The sequence below is a fragment of the Embiotoca jacksoni genome, unplaced genomic scaffold (assembly GCF_022577435.1).
Source record: "Embiotoca jacksoni isolate LCO1_2020_lvr unplaced genomic scaffold, fEmbJac1.0.p SCAF_20, whole genome shotgun sequence".
Classification (NCBI taxonomy): domain Eukaryota; kingdom Metazoa; phylum Chordata; class Actinopteri; family Embiotocidae; genus Embiotoca; species Embiotoca jacksoni.
The window spans coordinates 6,385,440-6,404,371 of NW_027185341.1; the positions used below are offsets into that span (position 1 = coordinate 6,385,440).

Genomic DNA, 18,932 nt, shown 5'->3' on the forward strand with positions numbered 1-18,932 from the left:
ACCATGCTGAGGTTAAGGCCCAGAGTGGTGGGCCAGAACCAGGTGTCACCAGCACGCACCCCAACGTCAGGTCTGTCAGCCTTCAGACCAGGTTGCTGGGAGTGCGATGGAGGAGGTGGGGGGACACTGGGTCATCTAGTTGAGAGCAAGGGCAACTGGCAATTTACTATATATATATATATATATATATATATATATATATATATATATACTATCTGGGGGAGATCCACATAGTATAAGTTGGGAAAAAAAAAAGAAGAAACAAATAGTCCGATTTTTGAATTTGGACAGCAAAATCCTACTAGTTTTGGAAAATTCAGAATCGGATACAGACCTAGATTGCATACTTGTGACCATAGACTGGATGAAAAAAAAAATGGACGTAGCCTCTGTGATGTCACCCATAAGTTAACTGAAGATCTGCTTTGAAGCTCAGTGTGGTGGTCATCTTGGCAGTGCCTGACTCGGCCCATTTTTGGATTACCCAGGAGTTAGGCGAAGTGATGGTTCGTTGGTGGAACTGAGAGCAGCGCCGTGGAGAGTCTTTGTATGGCTCAGTCTGTGACAGCTGAAACCTGCTGGCAGCACGATATGGTTGTTATGAACAGGGAAATTAGCCACACTAAACCCGTTTTTGGTGCTGGGTTGTAAACATGTTTATTCAGTTGGGCATGTTAATGTGGGGGTCAATGGGGATTGTCTCACTTTCTGAGCCAGCAGCAAGTGTGGCACGTACATGCTGGCTTCATTCTTCAGTCTGGGAGATTGGTGCTTGCTGGTGACTCAAAAGATAAACCTGAATGTTTTACTCAATATGAGGACCACATTTATTGTGATGTCTCATACCTGCGAATTATTTCTGTTCCATGTGCCCACGTCTTTTAGTGAACTGACCTGGTTTCTCTGCTCTCCTCTCCGACCTCTCAGGAGCAGCCAGCGCAAGCTAACATCTCCAACATCTGCACTGGACTGGAGATCCTCTGCTTCCTGTTGACAGTGCTGCAGTCCCCGGCCATCCTGGCCCACTTCAAGCCTCTCCAGCGGGGCATCGCTGCATGCATGACCTGCGGCAATACCAAAGTCCTGCGTGCCGTCCACTCCCTCCTTTCTCGCCTCATGAGTATCTTCCCCACTGAGCCCAGTAAGTCGCTACTACTTTTTTGCCAAAATTCTAACAGGACCATCAACCAGATACACTCAGGAGAGCACTGCATGTCTCAGAAACTCCCTGCTGTCTTCATTAAAGAAGTACCAAAATATTTTGACCTTCGCTCTGTATTTTTGTTTACGCCTGTCGTGCCATGTGTTGAAAGCAAGGCATTGATTTAGGTTTTCAGCCATTCTGTCTGAAGTAAACATTGCTTTATTCCTCCAGGCACATCAACTGTGGCATCTAAGTATGAAGAACTGGAGTGTTTGTATGCAGCTGTGGGCAAGGTCATCTACGAAGGACTTACCAACTATGAAAAAGCCACAAGCAACACCAACCCAACACAACTCTTCGGTAAGAGACGCTCTAACTTTTTCTCTCCCTGTCATTTATCCTTTTCTAACCCGTTTCTGTCACTCTCACTTTGTTGCTTATAAACCCTGTTATAAAAAAAAAATTTCACTGCTACTTTTTTCCCAACAAAACTAAGCGGCCTCTCAGTCACTTTTAGCAATTATACCGGTGAGTGGGTCATTAAAATGCAACCCGATGGGCCCTGCTGCTCAGGCTAACATCTGGCCAGTTTAAACGGGGGGCACAGTCCAGCGGTTTGGGAAAGATTGTCTTGGGAAGGATTGCTTTCGGCCACCCTCCCTGTGCAAACATTACTGTTATCCACCCAGATGTCAGTGAGTACTTATTGAAAAAGCTTATTTCAGGGAGACAGTTATGTCATGATTTTTTGGAACTGATATATACATTAAGTCTCCAAATATAAGATGCTAAAGGTGACAAATGGCTACCAGAGAGCAGTCTAAAGGTAACACTACTTGATACAGTTTTCCAAAGTTACACTTGTGGTCAATAAAAAGCTTTCGGTGCCCTGCTGTTGCAGCGAGGTAGCGCTGGTGTGATGCATCTGGCTGGCCAGGGGAGAGACATTTTAACATTTGTCTCCCCTCCAGGGAGCAGCAACAGAGAGGGACATTACTCATTCTTATTCTCGCCTCTCTGACACAAAAAAACCCCAACCTTTTCACGCTGTGTGAATGAACACAAGCTTGACTGCAGGTGTGTGTGTCTGTTACCTTACCCCAGAGAGGTTAAGGGTCCTGATTGTGTTGCCCATTTTTTCTCACCTCCCTTTATCTTCCTCCCGTCCCCTTCATTTGTCTTACAGGAACACTGATGATCCTAAAGTCAGCCTGCAGCTACAACGCCAGCTACATCGACCGCCTCATCTCAGTGTTCATGCGCTCACTACAGAAGATGGTGCGGGAACACCTGAGCCCTCAGCAGGCGAACCCGGGAGTGACCGAGACCAACACGGGTAAATCACGTACATGGACATGAATTCAGTGGAAAGATATGAGGAAGCCAGTCGGAGCCATAATACACCTATTTTATCTTATAACATAAAGAGTGATCACATACAAACACACAGGGACAGATGTGGACATTGAGAAGCTTTTACATGTGGTCCACTGCCTACATAAAAATGGTCTTTAACACTTGCTTTGATTTCATTGTTTTTTGTGTGGTTTTTTTTTCTATTTTGCTGCTCAAAAAAGGGTGTAAACTAATTTGATTTCTAAATGTAGCAGTCTCAGTCTTACATAAAATGTAATTTAATTAACACAGACTCTGATATGCAGATTTAGAGAGCAACTTAAGAGAATATACAAATAACAAGATAATGTTTGAGTAGCAAATTTGTATTAAGTGAACATAAAGATATCCAGTTGAAACACACAATACAACTTTTGGAAAGGTTTGGTTTAGTTAGCTGAAACTGCTTAAGTTGAAGGAACATGGTTGACAGTTAGGGGGTCAAACATTGGCTGATCAGCAGTGCATCCGTACAGGCCTCCATACAAACAGTCAGCATAAACCTGGTGCCACTCTTAGTAATTCCCTGTTCAAACAGCCAAGCCTGGCCCACAGTCTACCTCTTTCCCAGTTTGCCTCCCTGTGTGGCTCAATATTTAACCCAGACCTCAAGTTCACAAGCCCTGAGTCACCATCAGAGCTCCGAGATTCACCAGACTGTGCACCAGACATCAACCACTGTCTCACTTGGACTTACTCTGTTGGGCTGCGGTCACGGCTGGCTGACGTTATCAGGAAGGATAGCGTCCGTAGTCCTCCTCTCCCCCCTCTCCCCCCTCCCCCCTTATTCAACAAGGGCTTGACTGTCTGTGAGGTGGACTCAGCACACTCACACGGTGGCCTTCCTCAGACTCAGTTAGAGCTCAGATATCCCGTATATCTCAGAGGCAGCGCCTGCAAGGACTGTATCAAAAGTCCTACGTCAATGGCTGCAGCTGTGTTTTCAATAGCGGTTGTGGTGAGTTGAGATCCACTCCGCAGATTGTCTGCTTTCACAGGGAATGTTCCTCGGTTCTGGTTGCCAGTCTGTATTGTCTGCTGTTCCCTCTCTGCGTGAAGTAAACAGACGGTCACCTTGTGCTGTTTTGCTGTGTGTTTAAAAGGGGAGTCACTGTTTGATGCAGAACCTCCTGATAACTTATCTTGCATGTTCTTCAATACGTGTCAAGATTAGAGTTAAAGTGCTGTTTTTGGTACTTTGCCATGTTTTGGATTATTGTATCGAGGTTTTCTGTTCATTTTCTTTCTTGACCTCATGAGGTTTATAGAAGTCTGGCTTTACATAATTCCTGTTGCTTGAGATGAGAGGTAATGACTGGAAGATGCTATCTGTGCTGTAAACGAGTCCCTAATGACTATGCCGGGAAGCCCAGACATCAACCCTCCACTATGAGAAGTTACAGACACTAAGACCAAAGGCTATCTGACCAGTGAGGCCTCTGCCTCTAAAGATTATTATTGTTTTAGTTGTCCAATAAACGAAACTCAAGTCGTTCCATCATGATTGTAAAACATATTCAAAACAAGCTTGACTTGAATTTATCTGTATGAATAATACAATTATTACTGTGGTGACCAAGTGTTTTTGTCTTAACCCTCCTGACTGTTGTTCCTGTCTGCTCTAATAGTGACCAGTGAGTTGGTGATGCTCAGTCTCGACCTGGTGAAGACTCGCCTGTCGGTCATGAGCATGGAAATGAGGAAGAACTTCATCCAGGTCATCCTCACCTCTCTGATCGAGAAGTCTCCCGATCCCAAAATCCTCCGCGCCGTCGTCAAGATCGTAGAAGAGTGGGTGAAAAACAATTCTCCCATGGCTGCCAACCAGGTAAGAAGGAGGCTTTACTCTGCGAGACGGTTCAGATGGTATTAAGCTATACAAAAATCATGTGTACAAACAAATGGAAATGCATGATTCAGCAGATTATAGCATTATTTCTTTGATAACAGCAGCTGAATGGAGAACTGAATCAGCAAAGTTTTAAAAGGTGTGAAACCTTTGGACAAACAACAAGCAAAGCACATTTTCCAAATCCAGTGAGGTTAACATTAGCATAATACCCACACAAGTGTCTTTGGTCTTCATTTTCTTTTAAGCTGTAGGAGAGTAAGCAGTGCCGGGCTGAGCCGGACAGAGAGGTGCACTTACAAGGAATGAACTGAATACATGATTTGTGCTTTGTATTTTCTCCCCTCTTCTGTCTCTTTCATTTTCATAAATACCCTCTCCTGCATCTCCACTTTCTACCCGACACTCATTTTCCTCTCAGATGCCAAACCTGCGCGAGAAGTCCATCTTGCTGGTGAAGATGATGACCTACATAGAGAAGCGTTTCCCAGATGAACTTGAGTTAAACGCCCAGTTCCTGGACCTCGTTAATTACGTCTACAGGTAATTACTGCCATTCATCACATGGCCAAATGGCCGTGCCACCGCCGCCACGCCGCCCTTGCATCCATCTTAACAGGGAGGGATGAAGGTCGGGAGGTTGAGGCGGGGAAAAGACACGGGAGGTTGGGTCAGGGAGCAATGGACAATCAAGATGAAGAGGAGGGGAGTTGGAGCATCAGCAGTTTACCGATTCATCTTTTTTTGAAGAAGATGGGACACGTAAAGATAGATCATTAAAGATGGTAATGATGAGAATCAGTCGGTGGTACGCAGGAGCTGAGGAACTAATTAATATTTATTGTAGCTGTAGGTTGAAAAAAAAGGTAGAGAGGAGTATTCGTGAGACAGCAGGGAGTGATAGAGATAGATAATGCACCTGGGTCTTTCACAGGGTTACAGTAGTATCAGGACTCGGCCAGCTCGTGACAGGACACCCAGCAGGAGAGGGTAAGAGGGGCGAGACTGTCTCTCTGCCTACTATTCATCAAACCATGGCTATCATTGTCTTTCCATCTTACACGCATACACATTTAATCAGCCCAATGCACCCTGCTGTATCCGCCACCCCACCCCGCCCTACCAGCTCTTCATGTCAGAAGATTTAGGACGAGCAGTAAAGCTTTGACGGACAGTGAGTAATGATAATGGAATGATAAAGCAGCTGTGCCTGAACAAAGTGTGATTAGGAGAATGGCGTAAATACAGGACGATGCAGTTGTGGTCGTCTTGCCTTCGCTGTCCCACCTTTCTCCTCTTATTCGTCCATGTGAATCATCCCCACGACAACCATTCAGTGCAGCAGGATGATGTCGAAATAATCATGTTAAATAATTGTTACATTTGTTATTGTTACTGTAGTCTGTGCATCAAAGATGTAATATAGTTAACTGCTCAAGAAATGACGTGTGAACATGCTCGCATTTATGTGATGCAGATCCATTTCTCTGCTTGTAATAAATGTGGAATTTTACCTTTCCGCCATATTTGTAAATAATCCCTTAATCCCAAAGAAGATTGGTTAAATTGTATTCAGCTAATTAGTTGTAATTAGATCCTTTTGATAAAGATCTGGTAGTGAAGAGATCAACTTTGCATGCGTTTGCTCTTCTAAATACAATATAATTGAGTTATAAATGCAATTAAGACAAGTTAAAGTATAAAAACAAAGGAGTTTGTCTCAAACATTCTTAAATTGCTGCTAGATTTGTGTTTCAGTTCCATATGACAATAAGTTTTGGAACCACTCAATCCCTCTCAGCTGAGTGATTGTTGTCTGTGCACTTGGCTCGTAGTTTAATGATGAAGAGCTCAAAGTCTGTTTTTATTTACTGACTTCAATAATTTTAGAAGTGTAATGGGCGAGAGCCACCACCTCAGCTCTAAATGTTGTGTCTGTCACATATTCAGGGATGAGAGCCTTTCAGGAAGTGACATCACATCCAAGTTGGAGCCAGCCTTCCTCTCAGGGCTTCGCTGCAGTCAGCCGCTGATCAGAGCCAAGTTTTTCGAGGTGTTCGATTCTTCCATGAAGCGGCGCGTCTACGAGAGGCTCCTCTACATCTGCTGTTCTCAGAACTGGGAGGCCATGGGCAGCCACTTCTGGATCAAACAGTGCATAGAGGTAAACAGTGTTGTCTGATCCTCTAATGGGCTTTTGAAGTCTTTTATCCTGCATTGAAAAGAGTGTTGTTGACACACAAGAACAAGTCTTTATTTTGTTCTGGCCTTTTTTCGTTTCAGCTATCATCTTGACATTCCTGTTGCTTTTTGTCACTGATGCTCCATTTTGCACCCGTTTGTGCGTTTGATAGTTGTTGCTGGCAGTGTGCGAGCGAAACACCATCATCGGCACCAGCTGCCAGGGATCCATGCTGCCGTCTATCACCAACGTCATCAACCTGGCTGACAGCCATGACCGCGCCGCCTTCGCCATGGCAACGCATGTCAAGCAGGAGCCCCGTGAGAGGGAAAACAGTGAGACCAAGGAGGAGGTGGGACACTCGAACACACACACACTTCACAATGTGTCTGACAGAAATTAACACATTATCTCATTAGGAGTGTGGATGTGACAGAGTGCAATATGCTTTTTTTCTGTTTCTTCTCATTTGCCCATTACCAAAAAGCTGTTGATTTTGAATGTCTTTAAATGCCCTTTCAAAACAGCATTCCGTCCATCTCAAAGCTCTGCCAACAGATATTTGTTCTTTCTCCTCTTTTATTCCTCCGGCAGGATGTGGAGATCGACATAGAATTAGCACCAGGTGACCAGACAGCCATTCCCAAGACTAAAGAGCAGGCTGACAGAGACACAGGCAACCAACTGCACATGCTTACCAACCGCCATGACAAGTTCCTCGACTCATTACGGGAGGTCAAGGTAAGGTTGGTCCTTCTGGAACCAGCATCTGTCCTTCAGTTTCAGGGGTTGATGAGACTTGATAGGTTTTTGACAAAGCTTTGGGGAAATTACTCTTGATTTCCCTGGGGGAACCACTCGCAGTACAACAACACTGCTGAACACTTGCTAGAACACGTATTTTTGTTCTAGCTATAAAATCAAGAACTGATTTTGACATTGGTGTTATTTGAATACATCTCCACTCAGTAAGATAGTAAATCAGCAGTTCTCTTGAGTCCTGAAAGCAGGTATTAAGAACCACTGCCCTGCTGTGTCAGCAGCCAGCATCTGTAATTTTTCTCTGCTCTGTGTCAGACGGGGGCACTTCTGAACGCCCTGGTCCAGCTCTGCCACATCTCCACGCCGCTGGCCGAAAGGACCTGGGTTCAGCTTTTCCCTCGCCTCTGGAAGATCCTTTCCGACAGGCAGCAGCACGTGAGTAGGATTTGCTGGCATCTGTCTCGTTGCCCCCCCAGAGTCCAGAGCACGTGGATAGTTTAGCTCAGTGGTTCTCAGCCGGTCGAGCCTCAGGACCACTGGTTAAGATTGTGACCAAGTCATCAGATTTTCAAATATTGTGAATATTCAACGTGAGAAAATTCTAAATAACACTCGCACACTGATTTGCACTCTCTATAGCCAGTATTTCTGACTTGCACTTTGTCTTGCAAACACACACAAACTCGTCCACTATATCCTTTTATTGAACCTCATCAATGATGTTAGCAAGCAGGCGGTATGTCAGACCATCTAGTTTCAAAACATGTAATTCTGCTCAATGAGAAACAGAATCAGTGAAGTTAAGTACAGAAGCAAGACAGCTGAGAGAGGAAACCTGTAATGAGTTTAACAAACCAGATGCTTATAGAGTATTTTGAGACTCATTTAAAGGCTTTGATTTTAAGTGATTGAAATCTTAAAGAGGCAGTCAGATTCAAAGTATTCTTTTCCTTTTAAGACAGGCTTGAAGTCACAAATATGTCATATGTGTTTATTCTGCCTAAGCTCTGCATTTCATGGCACCATTACATCAATTTATAGTGAAAATAGAGTGATTACTGCGGCTCAGGCTTTACTTCTCTGGATTACATCGGAATGATTTAAAAAAAAAAAAAGAAGAAGAAAAAAAAAAAAAGCATCATCTCCTTCGGAAAGAAATTTGATGACATATTGGCGTTCTCCACCACCAGTCTAATTAAAGTGACCATCAAAGCATAAATTACTCCATGCTGTCAACGGGCAGTGAATTATATTCATTACCAATACATCAGTGTGTCAGTCATGATTTTCAGAGCAGTAAACCCCTGATCATGCTCAGAGTCGGTTCTGTCTAGATGTGGGAGTTCTGAGAGGCTCTGTTTATGTAGAGTAGCCATGTGGAGGTCAAGCTAACATGTAAAGATTCTTATTTGCATATTTGCATTGCTTTTAATAAATGTTCAAGTGATAAAGATGTTGCAATAATTAAAAATAAAACAAGAATTTGAAAATAGAACTGGCAGAAATACCATTGTAGTGTTAATATTTCCTAGTCTTGACTATTTTTAAATATGTGTGTATTATATCACAACGTGACACGTGTTGCTAAAATTAATGCACATTGAGTAACTTTTTGATCATGTTTCTTGTGGTCTGAACACACAGGAAGGCTCCATGCAATTTGTCATTTGTCCCCCTCTCAGTCATCCTACCTGTTATCTTCTACTCTCCTTTCCTGTTTCTTAACAGCTCTCTTTTCTGGAAAATGGCATTATGTTGCATCCCGTACATGCAACAGAATGCCTTTATCAATAGGCCATATCAGTGCACTGCTGCTAAAGTAAAAGTGGGTGGCTGATGATCTCCTCTTTCTCTCGCTCTTCAGGCTTTGTCTGGAGAAATGAGTCCTTTCCTGTGCAGTGGTAGCCACCAGGCCCAGAGGGACTGCCAGCCCAGTGCCCTCAACTGCTTTGTGGAAGCCATGTCTCAGTGTGTGCCTCCTATTCCCATCCGCCCCTGTGTGCTGAAGTACTTGGGCAAGACACACAACCTCTGGCTGCGCTCCACTCTCATGCTGGAGCAGCAGGCCTTTGAAAAGGGCCTCAGCCTGCACAGTAAACCCAAGCAGAGCACCGAGTTCTACGAACAGGAGAGCATCACACCACCTCAGCAGGTAAAGCATTTTCATTTAAGCTTAGAGTTGGCAGTGTTGTTTTTTAAAGGCTTTTTCTTCTCATTTTAAATAGTTCCGCTAATAATTATTAACTTGACAATAGCCAATGTTCATACAAACAAGGACTTTGTCAAGAAAGAAAAAGAAAATGGATCCCTACATGACTGCCTCGACCAGCAGACAAAAGAAAATATATCATGGATATCTTCTTCAAACTACTGCTGTGTTTTTTGTTCATCGTTCTCCTCCACAGAGGACGGTCTAGAGATATATTTCTCATGTTTGCTGCAGTCTGATGTTTTAAGTTGGAAAATCTGCCTCCCACCCCGTTTGAACTCGACTCATTAGCAAATGTGCTCTCATTAAATTTACAGTTTGATCCTTGCAGATTTTCCGATTTGTTCTGCTGCCATCCACATCTTGTTCTGTGTCCATACAGGAGATTTTGGACTCTCTAGCAGAGCTGTACTCTCTACTCCAAGAGGAGGACATGTGGGCGGGCTTGTGGCAGAAGAGGTGCAAGTTTCCAGAGACCGCTACAGCCATTGCCTACGAGCAGCATGGCTTCTTTGAACAGGTGAGAGAAAGCTTAAAGTAGACCCACTGGTCGCTTGAACATGTATGTCTGTCAGTATTTATCCAATTACTGTTTTATTAGGTTCCCCTTGTTAAAACGAATGCAACAATCCTGCAAACAAACACCAACCTCATGAAAGTGATTATTCTACTTTATGATAAGTTTGGAGTTTGTGCTCCTGCTACATTACATACTATATAACATTTTATAAAAAGGTGTTTATGATATGTTACTATGCTTATTTTCTGTTATTGCGAAGAGCTGGTTCTAGAAATTTAACAACATATCTGTTCAGGCTCAAGAAAGCTATGAGAAAGCAATGGAGAAGGCCAGAAAAGAGCACGAGAGGAGCAACGTCTCCCCTGCCATCTTCACCGAGTACCAGCTCTGGGAGGACCACTGGATACGGTAAGAACTCTGCAACAGAAATCTACCAAACCACAGAACATTTATTCCATATATCACACAAATTATAAAGCAGGGCATTCAGAAGCCGTCTGTACGGCCTGCAGAATTACAATTTACGACAACAAAAAAAAATCTGTCCATGTCTTGCAGGCAGGTCAAATCCACAATGTGAAGAAAATGGACAAAAAAGTCTCTTTCTTTGTGATATATCTGAATTTAATGGTTTGTCGTAGTCTCGTTTGACCACCATGCCTCCCTGCAGAGCCAAATGACTCATCTGTTTTTATGTCTGTCTGTTTAAAAAAAAGTATTGGTGTTAAGCGAGATAGGGTTCAATGTTAAGTTCAGTTGCCTCCAATAGAGTATTTTACCAATCATATCATTCACAAAGTTAGAACCACACATAAGCCAGACGGATGAGACTAAAAAAGACTAAGACACTAATGCAAATGGTTAAAACCTAAACAAATATTTTTAAAGTGTCAGTTATCAACAGTTCATTTTTAGTACGTTTAAGCTATGACTTTTAGTAGTTCCAAAAAAATAACACTGTTGATTAGGGTGATAAAATGGCTACATTTATTACTAAAATCTTATTCAGAGCAGCTATAGTGTTTTTAAAAACCCAAAACTATTTAATGTTTTACTAAAGTTCTCATCTCCTTTGTCTTCATCTGCAGCTGCTCGAAGGAATTGAACCAGTGGGAACCTTTGACTGAATATGGCCAATCCAAAGGTCACTCAAACCCTTATCTGGTGCTTGAGTGTGCTTGGAGGGTCTCCAACTGGGCTGCCATGAAGGAGGCTCTGGTACAGGTGAGTTCTGAAAAATCGTCTCGTAAACATGCGTGTATTTCTGTGTGTCTGACTGACTCCCAAGTGGTGAAATAACCTCTTCACTAACAGTATAGACACAAGTTCTCTAACAATCACAGACGCAGTGGAGCCTGGAGGCTTGAACGCAGTGAACCAGGGAGACGTTTTTGTTTTTTTCTTTGTTTTATTCCTGGTTTCGGGTACAGTGCTGCATATATAAAGCCCAGGCCTCATGTTAGTGTGAAGTGTAGTAGCTTGATATCAGTGGAGTCCGGTTCCTCCATAACCCCATACCCCCCTGGGAGAATGAGAGGTGGCCGTAAAGCTGTGGAAATGCAGTTCAGCTGTTTGCTACTTGAATTTATTGGCCTCATGTTTCCTAAAACAAAGTGTAGATGGGTGGCGAGCGTGTGATAGCACCTGACATATAACATATACTCCTGCTTTGCTCTTTCAAGGAGACTTGGAACCAATCCATTGAGCCACTCTGTCCTAAGGTGACATCTAATTAAATTGTCTGGATGGCAACACCAACTCCACTATATCCCTTCCTCCTTGTTTCATTCCTTCCTTCCTCTGTGCACTCATTTCTCTTTCTTTTGTCTCACTCCTCCTCCAGCTTCTTTTCTCTGGCATTACCACCCTCTCTACGTTTACTGCCACCTCCATCTCTTCATCCCTCTCTCCGTAGCTCTGGCTGTAACAGCTAATATTTACGACAGCTGCGTGTGTGAATAATTACCTCAGCATCTGCTGCAGGGTGATTTGTTTTATGGAGGAGGAGAAGAGCAAGGCTTTCAGCCAGCCAGCCTGCTTGCCCACTGCTCATCAGCTCAGAGGCGAAGTCCGAACGTCCCTGCTTTCAATTAAAGCTGGCTCTTGATAAGGGCGGCCCTGTCTCCAGGATATTCATCAAGCGTCACCCCCCGATAAGTGCGCTTTGACCGATCACTGTAATTTTCTCCAGCATCAGAAGAGCTTACACAAAAACACACCAATGCTGTCTCGCTCTCTTTTCCCTTTCTTTCTTTTTGGTTTTCAGTTCTCTCAGTCTGTGTCTCTCTCACTCACACAGCAGCAAACAACAAGTGTGACGTCGGAGGCTACCCATGACTATTATTTGTTTAGTGTTGATGCACTCGGCGTTTTAATCAATAGCAGGGCCTTTTCCACTCCTCCGCCTCCGTGTCAGGCTCGTCAGGTTTATTAGTCATTAGTACAAAAGTCCTGTTGAAACCATTCAGATTGGAAACAGTACTGTTGTGTATTTGTGTGTTAAGTACTAAATTATGCACAGAAAATGTCATAGGCCTCTTCCCCGCGGATGTTTTCATTTAATTAAAACTGCCACACTTACAGCGCTGTGAAGAGTGTACGCTATTCCGCTTGACATCAGGGGCACAAACACACAGACAAACATCACACCACACACACCAGCTGTGTCCGTTTCTGAAGAAGGGCTACCGATTCCAAATTCATTCAAGTGTTTTGTTTAGCTACTTAACGGCTGCGGTGGCGAGTCAACTTTCAATGTACCGCTCATGTGCAATGACACATCGTAGTGTTCGATCTTGATGACTATTATTACCACAACATTAGGTCTGCCAAGTTAGCTATCAATAACAGCCCGTCACTTGTGTACATATTTTCTTTTGAAGTTACTAAATTACAGAAATGCAAAAGATTACAAAACTGTACACTTGATCAGTCTTAACATCAATTATTTATTTAAATTGAAAGAACAAATCTGTGCACTCACCTTAAACTAAATTCGTGGAGGAGATTGGCAGCCATTTTAGCTCCTTTTTTTTTTGTATGTCTATGAACTACTAGAGTGCTTTTAATTTGAAAGGAAGGCTTTTCTTTTGAAACTGATACAATCCGTCAGTATTGTTGGTGTAACAACACTGGTATATCAGGCAGTCACTCAGTCAGTGACAGACATTCATGTTTAGATCTTTGCCTCTGCTGTTGCGGTCCAATCAAAAGGCTCTTTTTCCAGTGAAAACACAAGTTAAGCTTTGATTTTTCTGGCGACAGCAGATGGCAAAACAACAAAAAGACAAAGAAAACACAAATTACTCTCAAGATGAATGCAGAGAAAAAATAGCTGCAGTGTTCCTGTGAATCTGTAATACACGAGCTGCCACTGTCAGATCAGCCTACCAACAGTGATCTTATCTTTTGATTGTAGTTATATCAGAATATGCCAATTAATTTGATAGTGGTATATTGTTCTTGCTAACTTGATAACTCTTGTTATTGTAAAATGTTATTCATTGACTGATTATTATCCTTTAAAAAAAAAAAAAAAAAAAGTATTAATTAAATTGTCAGTCAATTTTTCAAGTTGCTGATAACTAAATTGTGTAGCCTCCTTTCTGTTGCTGCTGTAACTTTGTGTTTAAATATGGACTTACTGTGTGGATTTCCAGGTGGAGCTGAGCTGTCCCAAGGAGATGGCTTGGAAAGTGAACATGCACCGTGGCTACCTGGCCATCTGCCACCCAGAGGAGCAGCAGCTCAACTTCATCGAGCGGCTGGTGGAGATGGCATCCAGCCTGGCCATACGCGAATGGAGGAGGTTGCCTCACATCGTCTCCCACGTGCACACGCCACTCCTGCAGGTCAGTATACACAACGCATGACAAGGTTATTTTTCATTGAGAGGCTGCTTTTAGATTAACACTGTGGTAAGGAAGACCAGTGAGGGGAAGTCAGTCCATTTGTGATAAGCACTTGAAGAGATGCATGTCAAGAGATCATCAGTAGCCCCAAGACAATGTGCCGTTGAGTAACGCTGATAAAGGCTTCTATCTCCCTCTCTCACTCCGTTTTATACAATTGAGACAGATGATTAAAAACAAATCAAAAACCCTTTTAAGCCTCTTTGATTCCACCACAAGAGATTACAATAGATGGGTCAGAGATTAAAAATGGGGAACGAAAAAAAGAAGGCAGACTTAGGCGGTAAAAATTAAGAAAGGTGAACAGACTGAGAGGACATGGGGGGGGTGGGGGGGGGTGGAAGAGAAGAAGGGGGAAGAAAGAGAGTTAGTTTAGAATGGCTGTAATTACTTCCCTACCATCAGATACTGTTTGATTAAATACCTGCAGCAGAATTACATTTACATGATGAATGGGATGGTCTGAATGAAGGTTAGAAATGGGCCATCAGCTGATATTAACAGATAATTGTGAAAAATATTGTACCGCCTAATTTATTTTGTTTTGGGAGATTTCATTTCAGAGTAGTGGGGGGATGGGGGGGGGGGTAAGTCTTCAGCACTGCTCTGATTCACTACATTTATCTTTTCAAAATGGGTATTTGAATTGTGTGACTATGTTCTTTGTTTTGGTGTGAATGGGCGTGCGCGTGTGCATGCGTGTGCTCGCATATGTGCAGTCCAATTATTTACCCTAGCCGAGGGAAAACAAGCTATTTATTCCTCTAGCCAGCCAAGCAGCCTGTTGTAAATCTCCATTCCAAACTCTATATCTCAAATTCACGACTGCGGGAGCCTCGCGGACCGAGAAGCCCAGACTCTGCAAATACAGTAGGGTTCAAATAGCATTCCAATCAAGCCGTCTCCAAATCCCAGCTCTCAGCAGTGACTGACGATCAATGGATTATCACCCACGCTATCGATTATGACGGGTGACATTAATATTGATTGATGAGTAGTTATAATGGAATGATTGATTATATGTTCACAAAACTGCTTTGGGCCAATCAATGAGGCTTCTTTTCACCGAATGAGATGGAAGGCCCTCATTTTCACATTTTCCCAGTCTCCTTGTTAGTTTTTTTTTTTTGTGCCGCATCATAGCAGAGGAAGACATCATCATTTTCCTACCATTTTGGTGGCATAAAGAAAATTATTGCTGCACTATATTTCTGACGCAAAAATGGCATGTGTCTTTAGTTCCTGTGACATTTCTGCTATTTGCAAAGTCCTCCACTAATTATTCAGTCAGATTGGTCTAATAGGGTGGAATATAAATTAAATTGGGCTATATAATGGGTGGCAATGTTTTCAGACAGTGTTGCTATTTTGGGGGGGCTGGAAATCCTTATGTCTGACTACTTAGAGGTGAAGGCATTTGGTCCCTTTGATTTGTCTTGTTTGTGTTGGCCTGGAGTTTGAATCTGAAGATGTAGAGTCTTACGAGGCCAACTTCATAGAGGGAAACTTCAGTGTTGTTTTTAGTCTTATTATTTGTCAGTACAATAGACCTTTTTCTGTTTTTCTTGTTAGTCTTTACATTTTTATTCTCCATGCTTTTACTTTAATAGTTTCTTTTCCGTTAGCTCAGAAGTCTCACACTCACCCCTCCTTCCATGTATCTCCTGATCCATGTTTTCTATCTACCTTGTAACTAAACCCTGATCTCCAAGCACTCCTTACTTACTTTCTAACCTTGTTGTCACGTATTCATCTTACTCTTTACCTTTCTTGTCATTCCATTCATTTGAATATGTTCTGCTTCACTCTGCTATACACCAAAACACAGACATAAACAATGAATAAAAGAAGGAAGATGAATCAAAAATGCAGAAGACTTTTTTGTATGGCTGTCTGTGCACTTTAAAGTTTTAAATTGTATGTCAAAACACAGCAAAGCAAGCACAGCCTAGCAGTACACAAAATGAAAAAAAATAATTACTTGACATTTTTTTTAAACTGCCCAGACACTGATTGATGGCAGGTGGATTGCATCTTACATTTGTTTAGATGTGCAGATGAAATATTAAAAAGATTAGTTTTCCGCCAGTCTTTGGGTCTTTGAAGCAGACTGTTGAGCAGTTTTTCACACTCAACAAAAAAGTTAATTGATTGGATGCCTGGGAAGCATTTGGCTTTTGTCTGCTGCTATGTTTCATTCACAATAACAGTTTAAATGTTAGCGTCAAAGAGTCAAATGAGAATGTTAACGGTGATCTTGAACGCTCCTTTAAAGATACAAAAAGCGTGATAGAGATTTCTAACTGTCGTTTCTCCCCAAGGCGGCACAGCAGATCATTGAGCTGCAAGAGGCGGCCCAAATCAATGCAGGCCTTCAGCCAGCTAACCTGGGCCGCAACACCAGCCTGCATGACATGAAGACTGTGGTGAAAACCTGGAGGAATCGATTGCCCATCGTCTCTGACGACCTGTCCCACTGGAGCAGCATATTCATGTGGCGCCAACACCACTACCAAGGTATGACATCTGCCTCTACATTCGACACCAGTGATGTTTTATTTTTTAGGCATGCAGACACACTCTCCTATTACTGCTTTGGTATCCACCGGTTCCTGAAAGGATTCTTCTTTAAAAGGCAACAATGTGCAGAACCCCCGCAGGGCCTATGTACATTTCCAAATGTCAGCGCACTACAGCACTCTCTGTCTCACTGCAGGACGCAACACACACACACACACACACACACACACACACACACACACACACACACACACACACACACACACACACACACACACACACACACACACACACACACACACATGTTTACCTTGCTCAGTGCTCAGCTCTCTCCCATGGTGACTTTGAAACCATTCAGAAAGGCAGCCACTGCAAAATGTGATGTCTCAAGCAACTTGAGCTCCAACTCGAACTGTGAAGCGCTGAAATAATGATAGTGCTGGTTCTGCAGCACCGTGCCAATAAAATCCACTTCATTTATACATGACAGCCTTCAAACTTAAAGTGAAATGGAATTTTCTTGATGAAATTCATCGCCATGGCTCATTTACTGTTCAATACGTTTAGTGTCCCCAATGCCCTCGTCTGCGTTATGACTGCAGAGCTTTCTGAGTGCTAGAAGATCCCCGCTCCTCACACTCCTCGGAGCTCCGCTCTCTTTGCTGACTTTGAAGACTATAACACTCGTATAAAGTAAAATGCCACGTTCACTGTTCTGTTTCTGTCCACAGCCATAGTGACGGCGTACGAGACGAACACGCAGCATGACCCAAACAACAACAATGCCATGTTGGGGGTTCATGCGTCCGCTTCTGCTATCATTCAGTACGGCAAGATCGCTCGCAAACAGGTACAGGTTCATGTTCAGGCTCATGAGCCGGCTTTAACTACGAGTTCACCACCTGACTTTCTCAAATTCCTCTGCATATCTCAGTTGCATTTATCTAACTGTGCCACGCTGCTGTTTCTCCAGGGGCTGGTGAATGTGGCTCTGGACATTCTGAGTCGTATCCACACCATCCCCACAGTGCCCATCGTGGACTGCTTCCAGAAGATCAGACAGCAGGTCAAGTGTTATTTGCAGCTGGCTGGAGTCATGGGCAAGAATGAATGCATGCAGGTGAGATGGAAGATCCCCGTTTCCTCCTCTCTGTTATTCTATATTTCAAATTGGAGTTGTTGTTTCCTCTTTATATATTTTTTCGACTTGCACCTGGCTCAGGTTCTTCTTTTCTTTTTATATGAATCCATTTAATGTGCTCTGTGTGATTTAAGCACTTGGGCTAATTTCTGTCAGCAGGAGCTGCAGGCAAAGTTAGGGCTACTTTGAGTGGGAGAAAGAGCAAGAAGTGTTTGGGGTGGCTCTAGGTGACGAGTTATAGCGGTGAGACTTATAACAGTGTGTAACTCAGGAGCTTGCTCTCACGCCCATGGAGTGCTCTGATTAATAGAAGCAGTTCAGCACACCGCAAGTCATTAAAAGTGCCAGTAGACACTCTTCTCTCTCTTTCTTCTCTCTCTCTTCTCTCTCTCCTCTCTCTCTCTCTTCTCTTTCTCTTCTCTCTCTCTCTCTCTCTCTCTCTCTCTCTCTCTCTCTCTCTCTCTCTCCTCTCTCTCTCTCTCTCTCTCTCTCTCTCTCTCTCTCTCTCTTCCTCTCTTCTATCTCATCTCTGGTTCCCTCTGTGTCTTTCTGCTGCTACACATCGTTTGTCACAGCAGTACGTAAGGGACACCTAATCAGAGGCTCGCCGTAATGGAAGTTTACTTCCCATAACACCTCTTTTCTTACATCTTAATGAACACTTAGCAGTTTGTTTATTTTTCACATGTGATTTTGACCCCGTCTAAAACAATATGTTGTTCTTCACGATTCCTCTCATGCGTAGATGAAAGCTTCCTTCCTTCAGTCTTGTCAGAAGTTAAACCTCTGTTGTTGTCGTCTCTATTCGTCAGGGTTTGGAGGTGATAGAGTCGACCAACCTGAAGTACTTCACCAAGGAGATGACGGCTGAGTTCTACGCACTGAAGGGAATGTTCCTGGCTCAGATCAACAAGTATGTCCACCTGCTGTTCTCACTTTTACAAACTTTACAGCTTTCCATGAGCATTGTTGCTTTGGGAGCAGGGCTGCACAAATAATGTACCAAAATGTTTTTTTTTACTAGAATTCCTTGATTAATCACAATATTTATATTATAAATATTTTACTAGAATATCGTATACCCTACATCAGGCACCATCATCTTCTGTATCAGGTAATGAAAGCAAAAAACATATATATTGAACAAAAATATTGATCTCAATTCTCATTTAATCCAGAATTGTGAAGCCCTACTTTCCAGGCAACTTTAAATTTTCTCTTTTCACATTTTCTTATTTATTAATCCTTTCATTCCTTAGCACATTTCCTTAAACTGTCTCAGTGGTTCCTTATCTCTGT

General features: G+C 42.9%; 1 protein-coding gene across 2 annotated transcripts in view; it reads left to right on the top strand.

Moving 5' to 3' along the window:
* The window catches only part of trrap (transformation/transcription domain-associated protein), an 83,515-nt gene that overhangs the window by 39,534 nt on the left and 25,049 nt on the right, over nt 1–18,932 (top strand). For both annotated transcript variants that reach the window (XM_069155970.1, XM_069155971.1), the window contains 18 exons: nt 928–1,141; nt 1,376–1,504; nt 2,331–2,480; nt 4,168–4,367; nt 4,810–4,931; nt 6,339–6,552; nt 6,743–6,922; nt 7,165–7,311; nt 7,648–7,767; nt 9,197–9,484; nt 9,924–10,061; nt 10,357–10,469; nt 11,150–11,285; nt 13,721–13,912; nt 16,294–16,489; nt 17,224–17,342; nt 17,466–17,612; nt 18,446–18,546. In XM_069155970.1, the coding sequence (XP_069012071.1) occupies nt 928–1,141; nt 1,376–1,504; nt 2,331–2,480; nt 4,168–4,367; nt 4,810–4,931; nt 6,339–6,552; nt 6,743–6,922; nt 7,165–7,311; nt 7,648–7,767; nt 9,197–9,484; nt 9,924–10,061; nt 10,357–10,469; nt 11,150–11,285; nt 13,721–13,912; nt 16,294–16,489; nt 17,224–17,342; nt 17,466–17,612; nt 18,446–18,546 (2,906 nt within the window). The remainder of the gene's footprint in view (nt 1–927; nt 1,142–1,375; nt 1,505–2,330; nt 2,481–4,167; nt 4,368–4,809; nt 4,932–6,338; nt 6,553–6,742; nt 6,923–7,164; nt 7,312–7,647; nt 7,768–9,196; nt 9,485–9,923; nt 10,062–10,356; nt 10,470–11,149; nt 11,286–13,720; nt 13,913–16,293; nt 16,490–17,223; nt 17,343–17,465; nt 17,613–18,445; nt 18,547–18,932) is intronic.